The sequence below is a fragment of the Halichoerus grypus genome, chromosome 15 (assembly GCF_964656455.1).
Source record: "Halichoerus grypus chromosome 15, mHalGry1.hap1.1, whole genome shotgun sequence".
Classification (NCBI taxonomy): Eukaryota; Metazoa; Chordata; class Mammalia; order Carnivora; family Phocidae; genus Halichoerus; species Halichoerus grypus.
The window spans coordinates 4346933-4361838 of NC_135726.1; the positions used below are offsets into that span (position 1 = coordinate 4346933).

Genomic DNA, 14906 nt, shown 5'->3' on the forward strand with positions numbered 1-14906 from the left:
CCTAGGAGGATCTGCAGGACTCAGGGTACAGTCACCCTCGTGGCCACGATTAATTATAGCAAGAGGCTGTGGATAAGATCGGCAGAGGGAGAGGCACCAGCTTCCAGAGCCCTCTCCCAGGGGGTCACACAGGACGCACTCGATTCCCCAGCAGGGCTGTGCACCAGCGATGCCCGTTAGGGGCTCAGCACCTGGGTTTTCCTGGGTGCCGGTCACGTGAGCACCCAAACCCCAGAGTCCGGGAGGAAAGCAGGTGTTCTGCATCAGCCACACTGTTTGCACAGGGAGCCCCTCTTACCATTTCTGGGACTGGGGGACCCTCCCCGAATCCACGGTCCCAGACGCCAGCCCAGGGGCCTTTCTGGGGGCCGCAGTCTCAACCCTGCTGCGTTTGCTCCCTTCTGCACCCCCACCTTCCTTGTCACAGTGTCTGGGGGGGTGAACGGGGTAATGAGCTGCTGTCTTCAGGGTCGGAGGCTGTGCTTTAGGGTACGGAGAATCCCAACAGGTGACCTTCTGTTTCTCCCAGCTCCTCTGGTATTAACTCCACGTTGGCTCCGCTGGTCTTAGTGTTAGATTAAGAAGCAGGATTAGGCTCCCCAAAGAACAGTGGAAAAACAGTTGGCAGGTTTTCAAACTTGAGTCCATGCTGTCCTGAGACATGAGCGGAATTCCAGCAGAGGGCAGCCTCGCATCACAGACGCGGTCATGTTCGGCGCCTTCCAGTCCGTTTGTCCTGGAAGCTGTCCTAACCTCGCAGACGTGAGGTGATGTAGCACCAGGGAGTCCCTTCCTTGAGGTTTACCGTTTGTGCGGTGCGGTGGAAAGACCCGCGGCTTTGGGCTGAGCAGCAAGGGGCTCGCTTTCTCCGGGCCCCGGTCCTTCAGAATTGTGCGAAATGGTGCCGTGTGGGATCGTTGATGTGAGCTTGTCCCCACTCTGGTCACTTCCAGGGGATGACACATGCTTCCTGTTCTCCATCTCCCCCCGCATGGCCGTGTACGCCTCCACGGGTTACAACGACCACTACATGTACCTGAATCACGGGCAGCAGACCATCCCGAACGGACTGGTAAGGACTTAGGGAGAGCAGGGGCTGTCCCACCTGCGTGATGTCCTTCCTGCCACGGGGTCCGTCCCGACGTGCCCAGGCTGACACTTCCCTGCAAGTCAGGACAGAATTCTCTCCTGCAAGGTCGGGCTCGGTTGAGGCGTGTCCGTGGTTTGTGTGCAAACGGTGGATTTGCCAGTTTTTCTGGGGTCAGCTGGTTGGGCTGTGGCCTTTGTGGCTGGAGATGAGCTGGGAGAGGGGCACGCCCAGATCTGGGCTCCCTGGACCCATCCGGAGTTGTCCCCGTGTGACTCCTAAAACTGGGGCTCCCGTCAGGGTGAGTGCACCTACCGTCTTCTCCATCTGCAGCCTGGAGACTCAGCCATGGGAGGAAGAGGACGAGGATGCAGGCGAAGGGGGGTGGGGGCCAGGGCCAAGGGGAGGAGCTGGGTTGGGTGTCCCCACATGTGTACCCCCCACCCCGCACCTGTGAGCCTGCTTACTTTGGGTGAAACATGGGTCTCCTGCCAGCACCCCAGCCGATTCCTTTGCTGCTTAACACAGAGCACCTTTTGGGAAATTCCAGCTCTGTGCTTGTAGAGCTGAGGAGCCCCAGAAGGCTGGTCCAGCTTGTCAGTTTGGAGAGGGCCCCAGTGTTTCTTCCCGGGCTCACCGTAAGGCTCCCATGGGGCCCCCTGAGGACCCCGGACACCTCCCAGAAAGGACAGTTGGGTGGCCTCAGGAGCAGCACCCAGTAGGTCCTCAGGAATCGCCAGTAATCAGCCCAAGAGAGAAGCCGCCCTGAGAGTCGGCATTTTCTGCTCTGGCCTCTCGCTCAACCTCAGTCCCCGGGCCGCCAGGGGCCCGAGAAGGCAGTGGTGGGGGGGCATCGGGGAAGGTCATCCGGAGGCTCAACGGTGGTTTTGTCTTGTTGGCCACAGGTTAGTGTGACGGTGGAGCGATGGATGGTGGAGAGATGGGGTGTGAGTCACCCCCAGGTCTGCGTCCTGTTGGTTGTCCCTGCGGTTGGCCCCACGCAGGAAGTGACTGCCGGCTGAGTAGCACCCTGTCTGGGGGCCCAGCCGCAGGTTTTCCAGTGTCAGGGTCGGTGCTGACCTCTCCCCTCTTGGTTGAATGCTTTGGGTCTCTGGGCCCTGGTCTGAATCCTTTTTTTTGGTCTTCTGCCGTCACCTACGCTCCCAGCCAGTGTAGCCCCGGGAGAAGGAGCCGCGGGGTGGGCGTCTGGACGCCTCGGTTATTTTAGTAGCTTGGGACGGGATGTTTAAATTGCAGCCCTCTGTATGTTTCCAGTTTAAAAAAAAGGGGGAAGAAAACTGCATCCACCTCTTACCGGCCGCCCTGTCAGCCTGGTTCTTGAGGCTGATTCAGGCTCGGAGGGTCTGGCAGCTCCGACTGAGGAGGCCCTGCTCTTGCCCCCGCAGGGCATGGGAGGACAGCACAATTACTTCGGGCTGTGGATCGATGTGGATTTCGGGAAAGGACACAGCAAGGCCAAGCCCAAGTGCACCACATACAACAGCCCTCAGCTGTCGGCCCAGGAGAACTTTGGCTTTGAGAAGATGGAGGTGTGGGCAGTGGGGGACGCCTCAGGGTCACAGCAGGTGAGCGGTGGGGGGGTGGGGGGGCACTGCTCCACTCTCTCCAGGCTACCCTTTTGCTGCTCCGTCTGGAGGTAGTTTATCCTAAACTTGGTCCCAGCAGCTGCTGCTGGACAGAGAAATGCTGGTGGGCGCACAGCAGGGCTGGGAGTCCTGTCGGGGTCCGTGGGGTTTCGTAGAGTGGACCCTCCTGGAGGCAGGGCCCTGTACAAGGTGGGAAGCTGCTGGGCACGTGGCCCGTGTACCAGATGAGGAAGGTCCAGGCTTCCTTCTCGTCCCGTGGTTCTGCAGTGAGCCATTCTTGGGCCCTCTGCACCCCAAGAGCTCCCAACGATGGCATCCCAGGGTCGGGGGCACTTCCGTGAGAGTGCTGGAGCCCCCACAGTGTTTTCCTTGTGGCAAAAGTAGGGGTCCTACTGTCATGAGCTTGGAACCGGCAGGACGTCCCTGCTTGTTCTTGGCCGTGAGGGAGACGCTCATGTCCCTTCCCTTCTTCCCAAGGCCAAGAGCAGCAAAAGCATCCTGGATGTGGACCCCGAGGCCCAGGCCCTCCTGGAAATCAGTGGGCGGGGTCGCCACAGCGAAGGGCTCCGGGACGCCCCGGAGGATGAATGAGGAGGTGCCCCCGAGGCCGGGCCTTCCTAGCTCTGGATGCTGGCCCCCTGGACAGAGCGCAGCCTGCGGAGCCCTCCCCATCTCACGTGTTCAACACCGGGCTGCACCGCGCATGTCCACGTGGTCCAGGACATGCTGAGTCAGGACGCAGTAAAATTCCTTTGATGTTATGTATGGATTGGTGGGTGCATCTCGCAGAAATCCCGAGTGTCCGTTAGCAACTTAATCCTTATATGCTGTTTATTTCTCGTCAGTGGAATCCGAAGACACGGACAGGACCTCTACCCGAGTTAGCGCCTGACGGGCACGTGCCTTCCTGCCGTGCAGGGCGGGGCTCTGCCTGCTGGGGCTCACCTGGCCCCTGCTCAAGCCATTGCAGTTAAAAACGTGCCTCGATGTTGCGTTCCGGCTGATAAAGGGCAGAGGCATTGGGGTGACTCAGTGCCTTTTGGGAGCAGCTTCCTACGACCTGAAATTTCTGTATTTATAGAAAAGCATAAACAGTGAGAGAGCAGGTGTCCCCGTGGGGGGGCGGGTCCTCCATAGGTGTTTGTAATAAGGTTCCTCCCCCACCTTTCTCAGCTGCTTTTTTTTTTTTTTTTAAAGATTTTATTTATTTATTTGAGAGAGAGAGAATGAGAGAGAGCACATGAGAGGGGGGAGGGTCAGAGGGAGAAGCAGACTCCCCGCTGAGCAGGGAGCCCGATGCGGGACTCGATCCAGGGACTCCAGGATCACGACCTGAGCCGAAGGCAGTCGCTTAACCAACTGAGCCACCCAGGCGCCCCTCTCAGCTGCTTTTAAATGAGTCTGTGCCACGGTCTACGGAGGTTCCAGGTGGTTGTCTTACTAACCTAAATGTGGGGAATTCGGAAGCTCCGAGACGCCCCGTGGCATGAATTAGTGGTGAGTAACTTGACCGTACTGTCCTGAGTTCCTGACCCTGCCGCCACCTCCTCAGTGTCTCCCTCCGGCCCAGTGGCCCCCAAAGGGGTGACGGGTCATTTGACAGCAGGGACTCACTTGAAACGGACTCGAGTGACCCCGGCATGCTGACCGATGACCTGGGTGGGTGTCTGAGGCCGGGCAGGAGAATCTAAGCCTAGATTCTAAGTGAGAATCTAAGTGAGAAGTCCCTCCTTCACGGACGGAGCCGTGGGCTCGGCTTGGAGACCTACACCTCCTTCTTGGGTGTTTTGCTGTAAACTTGGACCTTCTGCACATCTGACGAGAATGGGACCTTTTACTATAGAACATGCCTGCTTGTAAGCCATAGTGAACCGAGCCGTTGGCATTTTGCAGGTGCTGCATTTTCTCCCAGGAGGCTCCCCCAGCTTGGCACTTAGGAGTGCCCCTGACTGAGCAGGAGGCCTTGCAAATGAGCTTTTAAAAAGAAAAGCGCGTGCCCAGACAGTACGCAGAGGGGCAGCAGACTGGCACGCACAGACGTAGTCATGATTGATTTTCCTCCTAAAAAGCCAGTTTTTAGTAAGCTGCTCGGGGAACACCGTGTGATCTCCCCAACCGATGGGATAGCAGATAGGGGAGGTGAGGCTCCTCAGATCCTTACCATAAATCCAGAGCGTTAGGTCGGTCCTGCACCTTCCAGCTGTTCTGGAATTTCTTTTTTAAAAAAGCAACTGAATACCTCACTAATAACAGGTCTGTTGGTATTTGTACCTTAAGTCCCATTGCACTTCCTCTGCTCAGGGCTGTCAGAGAGGCTTGGATTTTGTTTATGGGCGCACTCGGCCTTGTGCCTCTTCTCATCAGAGGGCAGGTGACAGGCGGGGACCCGTTTCCCAGGACGGCACGCTCACACAGGGAAAGGCGGGTGCCCAGCCCAGGCGCTTGGCCACTGTGGGGTGCAGCCCTGCCAGTGGGCTTCTCTCACTGTGAGGTTCTCCGCACACAAACCTGTCGAGGGTGTGGCCACAGCGAAGGCCACCAGACCTGGCCACCCTCCCTCCGCCCAGGCCTGGGAAACACGCGGTGCTGGTTTTAACAGTGAAGAGATGGTTCTTCTTAGCAACAGAAATAAGAATTCAGGGCTAGTGGTTTTCCTGTGAATGAAGACCAGTCAGGGCCCCGGAAGGTGCCGGAAGGAAGAGGTGAAGGGATGGGGTCCATGATGCAAACAGGGCTACCGTTACTCCCCCCCCCCCCGCCATGCTGTCTTTATTAAAACAATGGCCATAGGTGGACATGGTAAAAAAGGTTGAACTATGAAGGATGTAACTTGAAAGGTAAATCTTCCTGCAGCCATTTTCCTTCCCAAAAGGCAGAGCCACTCAGGAGAAAACCGCTTAGGTCTCCGGCCGGGGGGGGACCCATTGCACGCCCAGCAGAGTTGTGTGAGCTACGCTGGTGCGTGCCCTGCTTGTTCTCGGTGGAGGTGGCTTCAAAGCGACCCATCTGTCTCCCTCTCTGACGTCGCGGACCGTGCCGTGCCCCGGGATGCGGACGCCCTGTCGTTGCTGGCGCCCAGGCCCCGCGGCCAGGGACCGTGTGTCTGCGGCGGGTCGTTGCCGGGGTCCCGCTCCCGCACGTGTGTCTCGGTGTGCGTTCTGTCCGGAAGAATGAACTCACAGAAGTTGAATTGTTGGATCAAAAGGTGCTTCTTAATTTAGATGCTGACAAATGAGCAAACCTCTTGAGTTCGGCTGATGCTCCTGCCGTCCCTCCGGGCCTGCGGGCCGTGTATGTACTGACGCTCTGGTACAGCTTAGTTTTTGGGGACCTGGTGTTCTCTCTGAGTGACAGTGAAGGGCTTCAGTTTTCAAACGCCGTCTGTGTCCTCCCCTTCACCTGGTTTTCTGGGACGTGGGTTTTCTTCTTGCTGATGTGCAGGAGTGCTTTTTCGAATGAAGCAATTGTTTGCTAAGTATTTTTTCCAGTTTGTTTGGCTTTATTTTCCTATGTGTAAATTATGCATTTTGTCCTTTTTTACCAGCATATCCTCTTAAGGCTTCTGAGATTTGTAGTTTGCTTAGAAAGTTTTTTTCCCCACTCTGTGATTAAAACAAAAATTGTGTTTTCCTCTGCTCTGCTTTCCATTTTTCCTTCTGAATTTTTGATCCATTCACAATGTAATTTAAAATGTACCTCTATCTTGCCCCAAAATGAATTCCAGTATCTTTTATATTTAATGGTATGTTCCTTTCCCACTGACTTAAAGTACTACTTTCTTGGGGCGCTTGCATGGCTCAGTCGGTTAAGCCTCTGACTCTTGATTTTGGCTCAGGTCATGATCTCAGGGTCGTGAGATCGAGCCCCATGTCAGGGCATGTGTTGGGCATGGACCCTGCTTGGGATTTTCTCTCTCTCCCCCTCTGCCCTTTCCCCACCACCCCCAAAGAAGGGGAGGGGAGGGAGTAGAGGACCACTTTCTCAACCCCTGCATTTCTGTATGAACTTCAGTCTCTGCCTCATGTTTTAAATACTGGAGTTTGATGAGAAAAAGGGGTCAAAGCTATTCACCGATGACTTCTCTGTTTTGGAAATTTCCTTCCTATGCTTGCCTGTTTGTTTTCTCTGACCTTGGGTAACCCTTCTAAAAAGTTTGATGGTTGCATTTTGGAGATAGCCTTACACGTGGACCAGTGTAGGCGGAACTGACACCTGGCAGAGGTGGCTTCCTCCCACCCCCGAGGACGGGAACACCTACGTGTGCCACCTAGATTTCGTTGTTACTGCTGGTACTGTACGTGGACTTTTTTCCCTGATGACTGATTGAACATAGGAAGGTTTTTAAGTTCTTCTACCTAGTTTTGTACCCAGCTACCCTGCTGAATTCTTTGATCTGGGGGTTTTCAACCTTGGGTCTGTGTCGGAATCTCTAGAAGGCGTGCTGAAGGGCAGGTGGCAGGGCTCCACCCCCAGAGTTTCTGACTCCTTAGGCTGGGGAGGGAGCTGAGAGTGGACATTTCTAATGAATCTCCAGGTCCGGTGCTGCTGGTTTTTGGCTCCCGTGATTTCTTCTTTTTCCCTGCAGCCTGAGCTGTAACTGGTACCTACAGTGTGTTGAGTGCACTTCCTATGATTGTGTACCTGGAAATGGGGATCGCTTCCCTACTCTCGCAATTTCTAGACCTTTTCTTTCTCTTGATTGATCGTATCAGCAAATACTTCCAGAATTTCAGTAGCAGTGATACCCCCTTCCCACTCCTGACTTAAATGGAAACGCCTCTGGTCTTTTGTCATGAAGCAGGATAGATTTTCGTGTAAAAGAAGTATTCCTTTATTTGTGTTTATGTTAAGAGTTTCTGTCCAGATGTTGAATTTTATAAAAAGTTTTTTTTAACACCCATGATTGCCTGATTCAGAGGTTTTAAATAAGGAATACCAAATCAGGAGGGCGCCAGACACTGAGCTACGTCTGTATGTTAACTGACACGCTTCGAGTGTGTGAATTCAGTCGGACCGCATTCAGGACTTTTGTAGCCGTGTGTGCAAAGGAGTTGGTGTGTAGTTCTGTTTGGGTCTGATTTTATGTAAGTCATGGTTTAACGTTGTGCTAAGCTTACAAAAACAATTTAGAACTTTCCTTTTCTGCAGGTTCTAGAACAAAAGCAAATGAGAGTCCCTTAAGGTATGGGTAAAATTCATCAGGAACTTTTTGGTTTGGTGGGCAAGGAGGGGTGAGCACTTGAGAACCTCATCCATGTCTCTTATCATCTGGGTGGTTTTAAATGTCTGCTGGGGTTCGTTCTGACGATTTTTAAATTTCCTTTTTTTTTTTTTTTTTAAGATTTTATTTATTTATTAGAATGCAGGAGCAGGGGGAGAGGGGGAGAGGCAGAGGGAGAAGCAGGCTCCCCGCTTAGCAGGGAGTCCAACTCGGGGCTCGATCCCAGGACCCTGAGATTATGACCTGAGCCGAAGGCAGACGCTTCACCGACTGAGCCACCCAGGCGTCCCAGATTTTTAAATTTCCTGGTAAGTTTTTCATTTTATATAAGTCTTCAAATGACTTTACGTAGTATTAACCGAAATACGTGAAATCTTCTGTAGTTGTGGGTTTTCAATTGCTGTCACTTTTCCTACATGACGTTGTACCAGTTTTGTTTTTTGAAGTTAATTGTGCTTGTATCTTCTCCAGCTTTTTTTTTTTTTTTTTTACAAATTTGAGTTGATTGTCAAATTACTAAATAAAAAAGAGTGGAAGTAGGTATATAAGTAGAGGTGTTACTTTCTTCAAGCTCTGTCTTCTTTGGCGGCACTGGGTCGATTCTGAGGCGTGTGTTCATGGTTGACTTCTAGATTTTCTGCCGTTCTTACTCCGATTTCTCCTTAGACCCAGGAGGTTTAAAATTTTGGTGTGCTGGAGAATTTCCCTACAAATGGTAGTGTTGATTTTCAGTTTTGCTGATTAGTGATTTGAAGACTTGAGTTTTAGCTGTGTCCTTACACATGGCCAGTTGGTCTCCTACTGAATTTTCCGTGCGCTTTGCTACATTTTCCATATGGTGCTCTATGAATTTGGACGCTGTGTTGGTGCATGCCCGGGCCCGATGAGGTTTTAGTGGTGATTGCGTCTCATTAAATTCCCTTCCTGTCTCACCTAATGCTTTTGGCCTCGATTTTCACCTTGTCTGACATTGTGTCACCCCAGTGTGTGTGGTGTTTGCCTGATGATTGTAGCTCGATTTTGAGTCTGTTTTTTTTTTTTTTTTTTTTATAAACTTTGAAATAATTTAGATTGACATAGAGTACCGGGAGTTCCTGTGGACTCCTCACCCAGCTTCCTCTAATGAAAACGTCTTCCCTACCCCTAGCACAGTTACCCAAACCAGGACATTGGCGTTGGTACAATACTCTCAGCTAAACACCAACCTTGTTGGAATGCCACCGGTTTTTCCATAGCACCTGCTTTTAGGCAAACTCAAGGCTAAGGGCACAGTCCTCCTGGTGGCAAAGCTGCCCAAGCCTTCTGATACCCACTACTAGTTCAGAGGGTTCCCAAAATTACCCTTGGGTTGGACAATTCACTAAAAAGACAGAACTCACCGAAACCCACTGTACTGTTGGTCAGGCTTATGACAGGGAAGGGGTACAAATCAGAACCAGCCCGAGGGTAGAATCTGAGAGTGTTCCAAGAACAGGGCTCCTGGGCCTCCCCCGCCGTGAGTCCTTCTAGAGAATCACCAAGCCTGAGGGTGGCCTTGGGGACCTCTGGCACCAGCCCTGTGAAACTTGATCTCGTGTATAGATTCACGTGACCATCACTACTGTTGATGTGAACTCTTCCATGGCCCCCAAAACTCCCTTCTGCTCCCCTGCTTATAGGCACGCCCTCCTAACCCTGCATCCTGGTGGCCTCTCCTCCATTCTCCGTCACCCTTATTGTCACTTAGAGAATGTTAGGTCAGTGGAACCATACAGTACGTAACCAGTAAGACTGGTTTCTGTCACTCGGCATGATAGCCATGAGACCAGCCCAGGATGCCACGTGTCCGCTCCCATGTCCGCTCCTTCTCATGGCCGGGGCGTCCTCCATCGTGGGGGTGCTCCCGAGTTCCCCCATCCATTCCCCCACAGAACGATGTTCGGGCTGTTCTAAGCTTTGGCTCGTACAAGTAAAGCTGCCCTGAGCATTCATGTACAGATTTGTGCGTGCACGTGAGGGTCCGTACCTAGGACCCTAGGACCTAGCATTGCTGGGTCACAAGCTCAGTGTGTGTTTAACCTGACGGGACGCGGTCAGCCTGCTCTGCAGAGTGGCCGTGACACGCACCTGCCCTCCAGCAACACGCGGGAGTTGCACCTGCTCCTGTCCTCGCCAGCACTTTAATAGGTGTGTAGTGTATCCCCTTGCAGGCTGAGGCGGAACATCATTTCCTGTGTTTGTACCATGTCTATGTCCTCCTTGGTGAAGACTCAGGTCAAGACTTTTGCCCTGTTCCTATTTTTTTTTTTCAGTGTTAAATTTTAAGTGTTTAAAAAATACCCTGGATTAAAGTCTATTTTTATTTTTGAGTATGAGATTTGAAAATATTTGTTGTCCAGTCTGGTTTTTTTTTTTTTTTCCCCAATTCTCTTAAATAGTGACTTTCCTGGGCAAAACGTTTTGATTTTTGATGAAATTCAATTAGCTTTTCTTTTTTACTAGATTTTTAAACAATTATTTTTTTATTCAAGTATAATTTAGTGTTAGTTGGAGGTGTACAATATGATTCAACAATTCTATGTATTTCTCAGTGTTCATTAAGTGCAGTGTACTTAAAAAATTTTTTTTTAAATTCCAGGATAGTGAAGATACAGTGTGATATTAGTTTCAGGAGTACAATGTAGTAATTTGGCACTTCTGTACGTTACTCTGTGCTCATCATGGTAAATGTACTCTTAATCCCCATCACCCCCAATCACCCCCATCCCCCGCGCCCTCCCCTCTGGTAACCATCAGTGTGTTCTCTGTAGTTCAGAGTCTGTTTTTTGGTTTGTGTCTTTTTTTTTCTTTGTTCATTTGCTTTGTTTTTTAGATTGCACTTATGAGCAAAATCATACGGCATTTATCTTTCTCTGACTGACTTATTTCACTTAGAATTATACTTGCTGGGTCCATCCATGTTTCTGCAGATGGCAAGATCTCATTCTAAGATTTTATTTATTTGAGGATGAGTACAGGGGTGGGGGCGGGGGGGGGGGGCAGAAGGAGAGGGAGATTCCCCCCCTGAGCAGGGAGCCCGACACGGGATTGATCCCAGGACCTCGGGATCATGACCTGAGTTGAAGGCAGACGCTTAACCGATTGAGCCACCCCAGGTGCCCCAAGATCTCATTCTTTTTATGGCTAAGTAATACTCCATTGTATATACACTACATCTTCTGTTATCCGTTCATCTGTGGATGGACGCGAGGCTGCTTTCATGTCTTGGCTACTATAAATAATGCTGCAATAAACATAGGGGGGCAAATACCTTTTTGAATTAGGGTTTTCATTTTCGTTGGTTCCTCAGGAAGTTAAAAACAGAATTACCATATGACCCAGTAATTCCACTACAGTGTATTTACTCAGTTTCTTTTATCTTTTAGGGATGGTCTTGTGGGGTCAGGTCTAAGAACTCTGCCTAATCCTAGATCCCAAAGATTTTTTTCCCTGTTTTTCTTCTGGTTTTGATTTGTGGCTCATTTTGAGTTAATTTTTGTGGAAGGCATGAGGCTTGAGTCGAGGGTGGCTCTTTATGCTGTTCCAACACCATTTGTTGAAATGATGATGTTTTCTTCATTAACTTGCTTCCGAATTGTTGTCCAGAGTCACATTTCCTTTTTGGGGGAACAGTTTAAACTATGTCACTGTCCTTAGACGTTTTGGGACTAATCAGATTACTGCATGTTAATGTGTTGCAATAGTTTGTGGTTTTCAAGGAATTGGTTTATTTCCTTTAACTTGTTAAATTTCTGTGCCTGAGATTCTCAGTATTACTGTTGGACTATCTCGAGGCAGCTGGCATGATCAACCACCTTCGTCCCTAATATTGGCAATTTGTATCTTTTTCCCTTGGATAAACCTCTAGCAAGACTGGCCATTTTATTGATATTTTAAAAGAACTAGCTTTTATTTGATTTTTTTTCATCAAAAATCTTGACTTCACTGATTTCTGCTGTTTCCTATTTTTATTTTGGTGAATGTCCCTTTGCTGCTGAGGGGTGAGCATTCTATAAATGGGAGTCAAGCTAAGTTGCTTAATGGTGTTCAAGTCTGCTATATTTTGATGAAAAGACGGTTTACATTTGCGTGTAGTCTGATTTATCCATTTTGCTTTACGGTCAGCATTTTGGGTCTTGGTTAGTAAGATTTCACCTGTCCCTGTTAGTAGTCGTTATTTTATCTTTGACATTCACAGTCTACCTTGGGCTGTTTTGTATGGTATTTTATTTCAGGATTTCTGTATGGTATTTATTAAGGATGAAGAGTACTTTTTTATGTTGTTACTGCAAGTATCAGTCGACCCTGGTTGTTGTTGATTATTTTTTAAGGGGCAGGGGTTGTGGAGGGAGGATAGTGACCCCAGGCCATGCATCTTCCTTCCAAGGATTCCGAACTTTGCCTGGGAGCTGCAGGGGTCCACTCTGACCTCCCTCTCCCTGGTCTGGCCCAGGTGTCACCACCCCAGGCAGCCGGTTTTGGGCAAGAGGGTTACTTTTCTGTGTCAATTTGGCCAGGCTGTGGTGCCCAGCTGTTTGGTCAACTACCAGTCTCGCTGTTCCCGTGAGATTTTTTAGGTGTGCTTAACATTTCAATCAGTTGGCTTTGGATCACGGAGGTTGCCTCCAGAACGGGGGTGAGCCTCAATCAGTTGAAGGCTTAAGAGAAAGGCCCGGGATGCCCGGGAAGGAAGGAGTCCCATGTTGGCGTGCTCCTGAGTCTCCAGCCCCCTCAGTAGCGTGAGCCAGTCTCTTAGACACGGCTGTGTTCCTCCCTGTCCCCATCCTAATAACGGGGGGCAGGGGCTAGTGGTTACAGCTGTGGCCTCATTTCACGGACGCTGCTCCTCCGTGGCGGCTTCCTGCCTGGCCGCTGCCCTCCCTTATGAACGGTCCTGGGGCTCATCCTCAGGCAGCCGGGAAATGCGCTGGGTCCTGGGAAAGGCCCTTTACTGTGGACCTTAGAGGACGGCGGCTTGGTTCAGGCCGCTCAGGGCTGGACTGTTGGTCGCCCGGGACGTGGTTGGGAACAACAGGCTTCGTGGATTTCCAGAAGTGGCATAAGGTTTCCCACGTGGCCGCTTGTAGGGAAAACGCGAACCAGGCGCGGGCCCAGCACTCCCCAAAATGCCTGCTTGCCCCCACCTGACGGGGGAGGAGACGGGGCCTCAGAGCGACCAGAAGCCGTGGCCCCCCAGGCCCCCCATCTTACTCACCCGTGGGCCGCTGTGGTACAGCCATGGAGGCGGCCAAGGTTCGTACAAATCACTGTGGTTTAATAAATAGCGAGGTGTTTGTGTGCCGTCTGCTCCCAGCCCGTCCCCGGGGCAGAGCGGGGGGCTGCACGGTGTCCTAAAAGCACCCCTCCGATGAGGGGCTGGGGAAGGGCCAGAGTCACATAAAAATAGAGATTTAGGGATTTTACACAGGTGCGGTCCCCTAGATGTCTTCTGGGTGAGTCTGGGCTTTCTTGGCTCTGGAGCAGAATTTTTCACATAGTTTGAGGAGCTCTGACAAAATGAACACGGATGAGGCCAAGCCAGTTAAAAGCAACAAATCTGCCAAAAGGGGAAAGGGAGAAAGGAGTCAGCACAGGTTGACCCCCGCCCGCCAGCTTGCAGGACCCTCGGCCCGGAGCTCCTTTTCCTCATTTTGCCCTTAGTCACAGAGACCCCAGAGGTGAGCGGGGAGGACCCGGGAGCTGCGGACCAGACCTTTCCCTTCCCGGAAGCAGATCTCAACCCAGCGTGCACGACGCGGCAGAGCAAGCGCCACCACGACCTCCCTGTTTCCAGGTGGCTCCGGGCTTGGGGGTGTTACCACCTCAGCTAGAACAGGCCCCTCATCCTCCTCCCATCCATCGTGAGGGCAGATGCCCCAACCCCTGCTTCGGGCGCCCCGGGCAGCCCTCCCTGACTCGTTCCAGTGGGTCAATCCCTAGACCTTGCCCTGACCCCACAGAACCTTCCCTGGCTGCCAGTTGCCACCATTTCAGTACGCACATGGTGCCCATTGCCACTGGGGACAGGAGGAGCCCAGACTTGCCCCCCACGGTGCAGCCCCAGGGCCTTGCTGTAGATGCTGTGAGCCGCCAGCCTTGGGACAGGGGGGCCAGGAGCCTGCGTCCCCTGCTGCCCGCGGTGGTCCTCGTGGCCGAGGTGCCTCTTCCCCTGGTTCCCCGTGTGCTCCTCCCCGACCACATCGCGCTCCCACTCCGTGCCCACCGTAGGGCGCAGGCAGATGGGGGGGCAGGTGCTGACCCCTCCCACTCACCGAGTGCGCCCAGGTTCTCCGTCTGGAAGACCTTCTGCAGGGGCGGGATGTAAATCACGGCCAGCTGCCCCAGAATTGACCCCAGCACCGAGTACAGGAACATGGGGTTCCGGAGAAAACCGATCTCAAATATCAACTTGGTCTGCGGGAGGAGAAGGACACGTGTCGGCTCAGCGCTTCTGAGAACAGGATTGGGTCCTGCAGGGAAGGGAGGAGAGGGCAGCCCGGGGCTCACCTGAGAGCGGCAGGTCAAGGCGTTGAAGAGGTCGAAGAACACAAAGCAGGTGAAGGTCATGGTCGTGGTGCGTGGGGTGCTGGCCCTGTCCGCGGGGATCTGGAACACAAAGGCACGGGCTGAGCGGGTCCAGGAAGGCTGTGCGCTTCCCACAATGAACTCGTCCTGAACCACCCCGCGGGGAGCACCCTTACTGGGACCTGAGCGGAACCTCCCCTTGGGCTGGAAGCAGCTGCTGTAACAGGTGACACGGGTCTCAGGACCACCCCCCCATCAACCCCGACAGCTGGGGGGGCCAGCAGCCCTCCCTCAGGAATTTCGGCTGCCTCCCACACCCGAGCCGAAACCTTGCACAGAGAAAGGGAACGTCCCTTCCTCCAGCAGGTGACCCTGTCTCCTGGGAGGGGACGTTGCTACAGCCCCTGAGCAGAACAGCCCTTCCCAGAGGAAGGTAGGGGACGGAGAC

The 14906-nt window shown here is 52.4% G+C and overlaps 2 protein-coding genes across 6 annotated transcripts in view; one reads left to right on the top strand and one right to left on the bottom strand.

Annotated features, from left to right (window-relative positions):
* MEAK7 (MTOR associated protein MEAK7) overlaps positions 1-6323 on the top strand; it is a 42865-nt gene extending 36542 nt beyond the window's left edge. For all 5 annotated transcript variants that reach the window (XM_036104922.2, XM_036104918.2, XM_036104921.2 and 2 more), the window contains 3 exons: positions 954-1072; positions 2494-2673; positions 3172-6323. In XM_036104922.2, the coding sequence (XP_035960815.2) occupies positions 954-1072; positions 2494-2673; positions 3172-3285 (413 nt within the window). In that variant the 3' untranslated portion in view covers positions 3286-6323. The remainder of the gene's footprint in view (positions 1-953; positions 1073-2493; positions 2674-3171) is intronic.
* Positions 6324-13186: 6863 nt separating this feature from the next.
* The window catches only part of ATP2C2 (ATPase secretory pathway Ca2+ transporting 2), a 58390-nt gene continuing 56670 nt past the window's right edge, over positions 13187-14906 (bottom strand). Inside the window, exons 25-27 of the mRNA XM_078062991.1 lie at positions 14441-14539; positions 14206-14347; positions 13187-13490 (exon numbers count right to left, since the gene is read on the bottom strand). Coding sequence (XP_077919117.1) covers positions 13372-13490; positions 14206-14347; positions 14441-14539 — 360 coding nt within the window. The 3' untranslated portion in view covers positions 13187-13371. The remainder of the gene's footprint in view (positions 13491-14205; positions 14348-14440; positions 14540-14906) is intronic.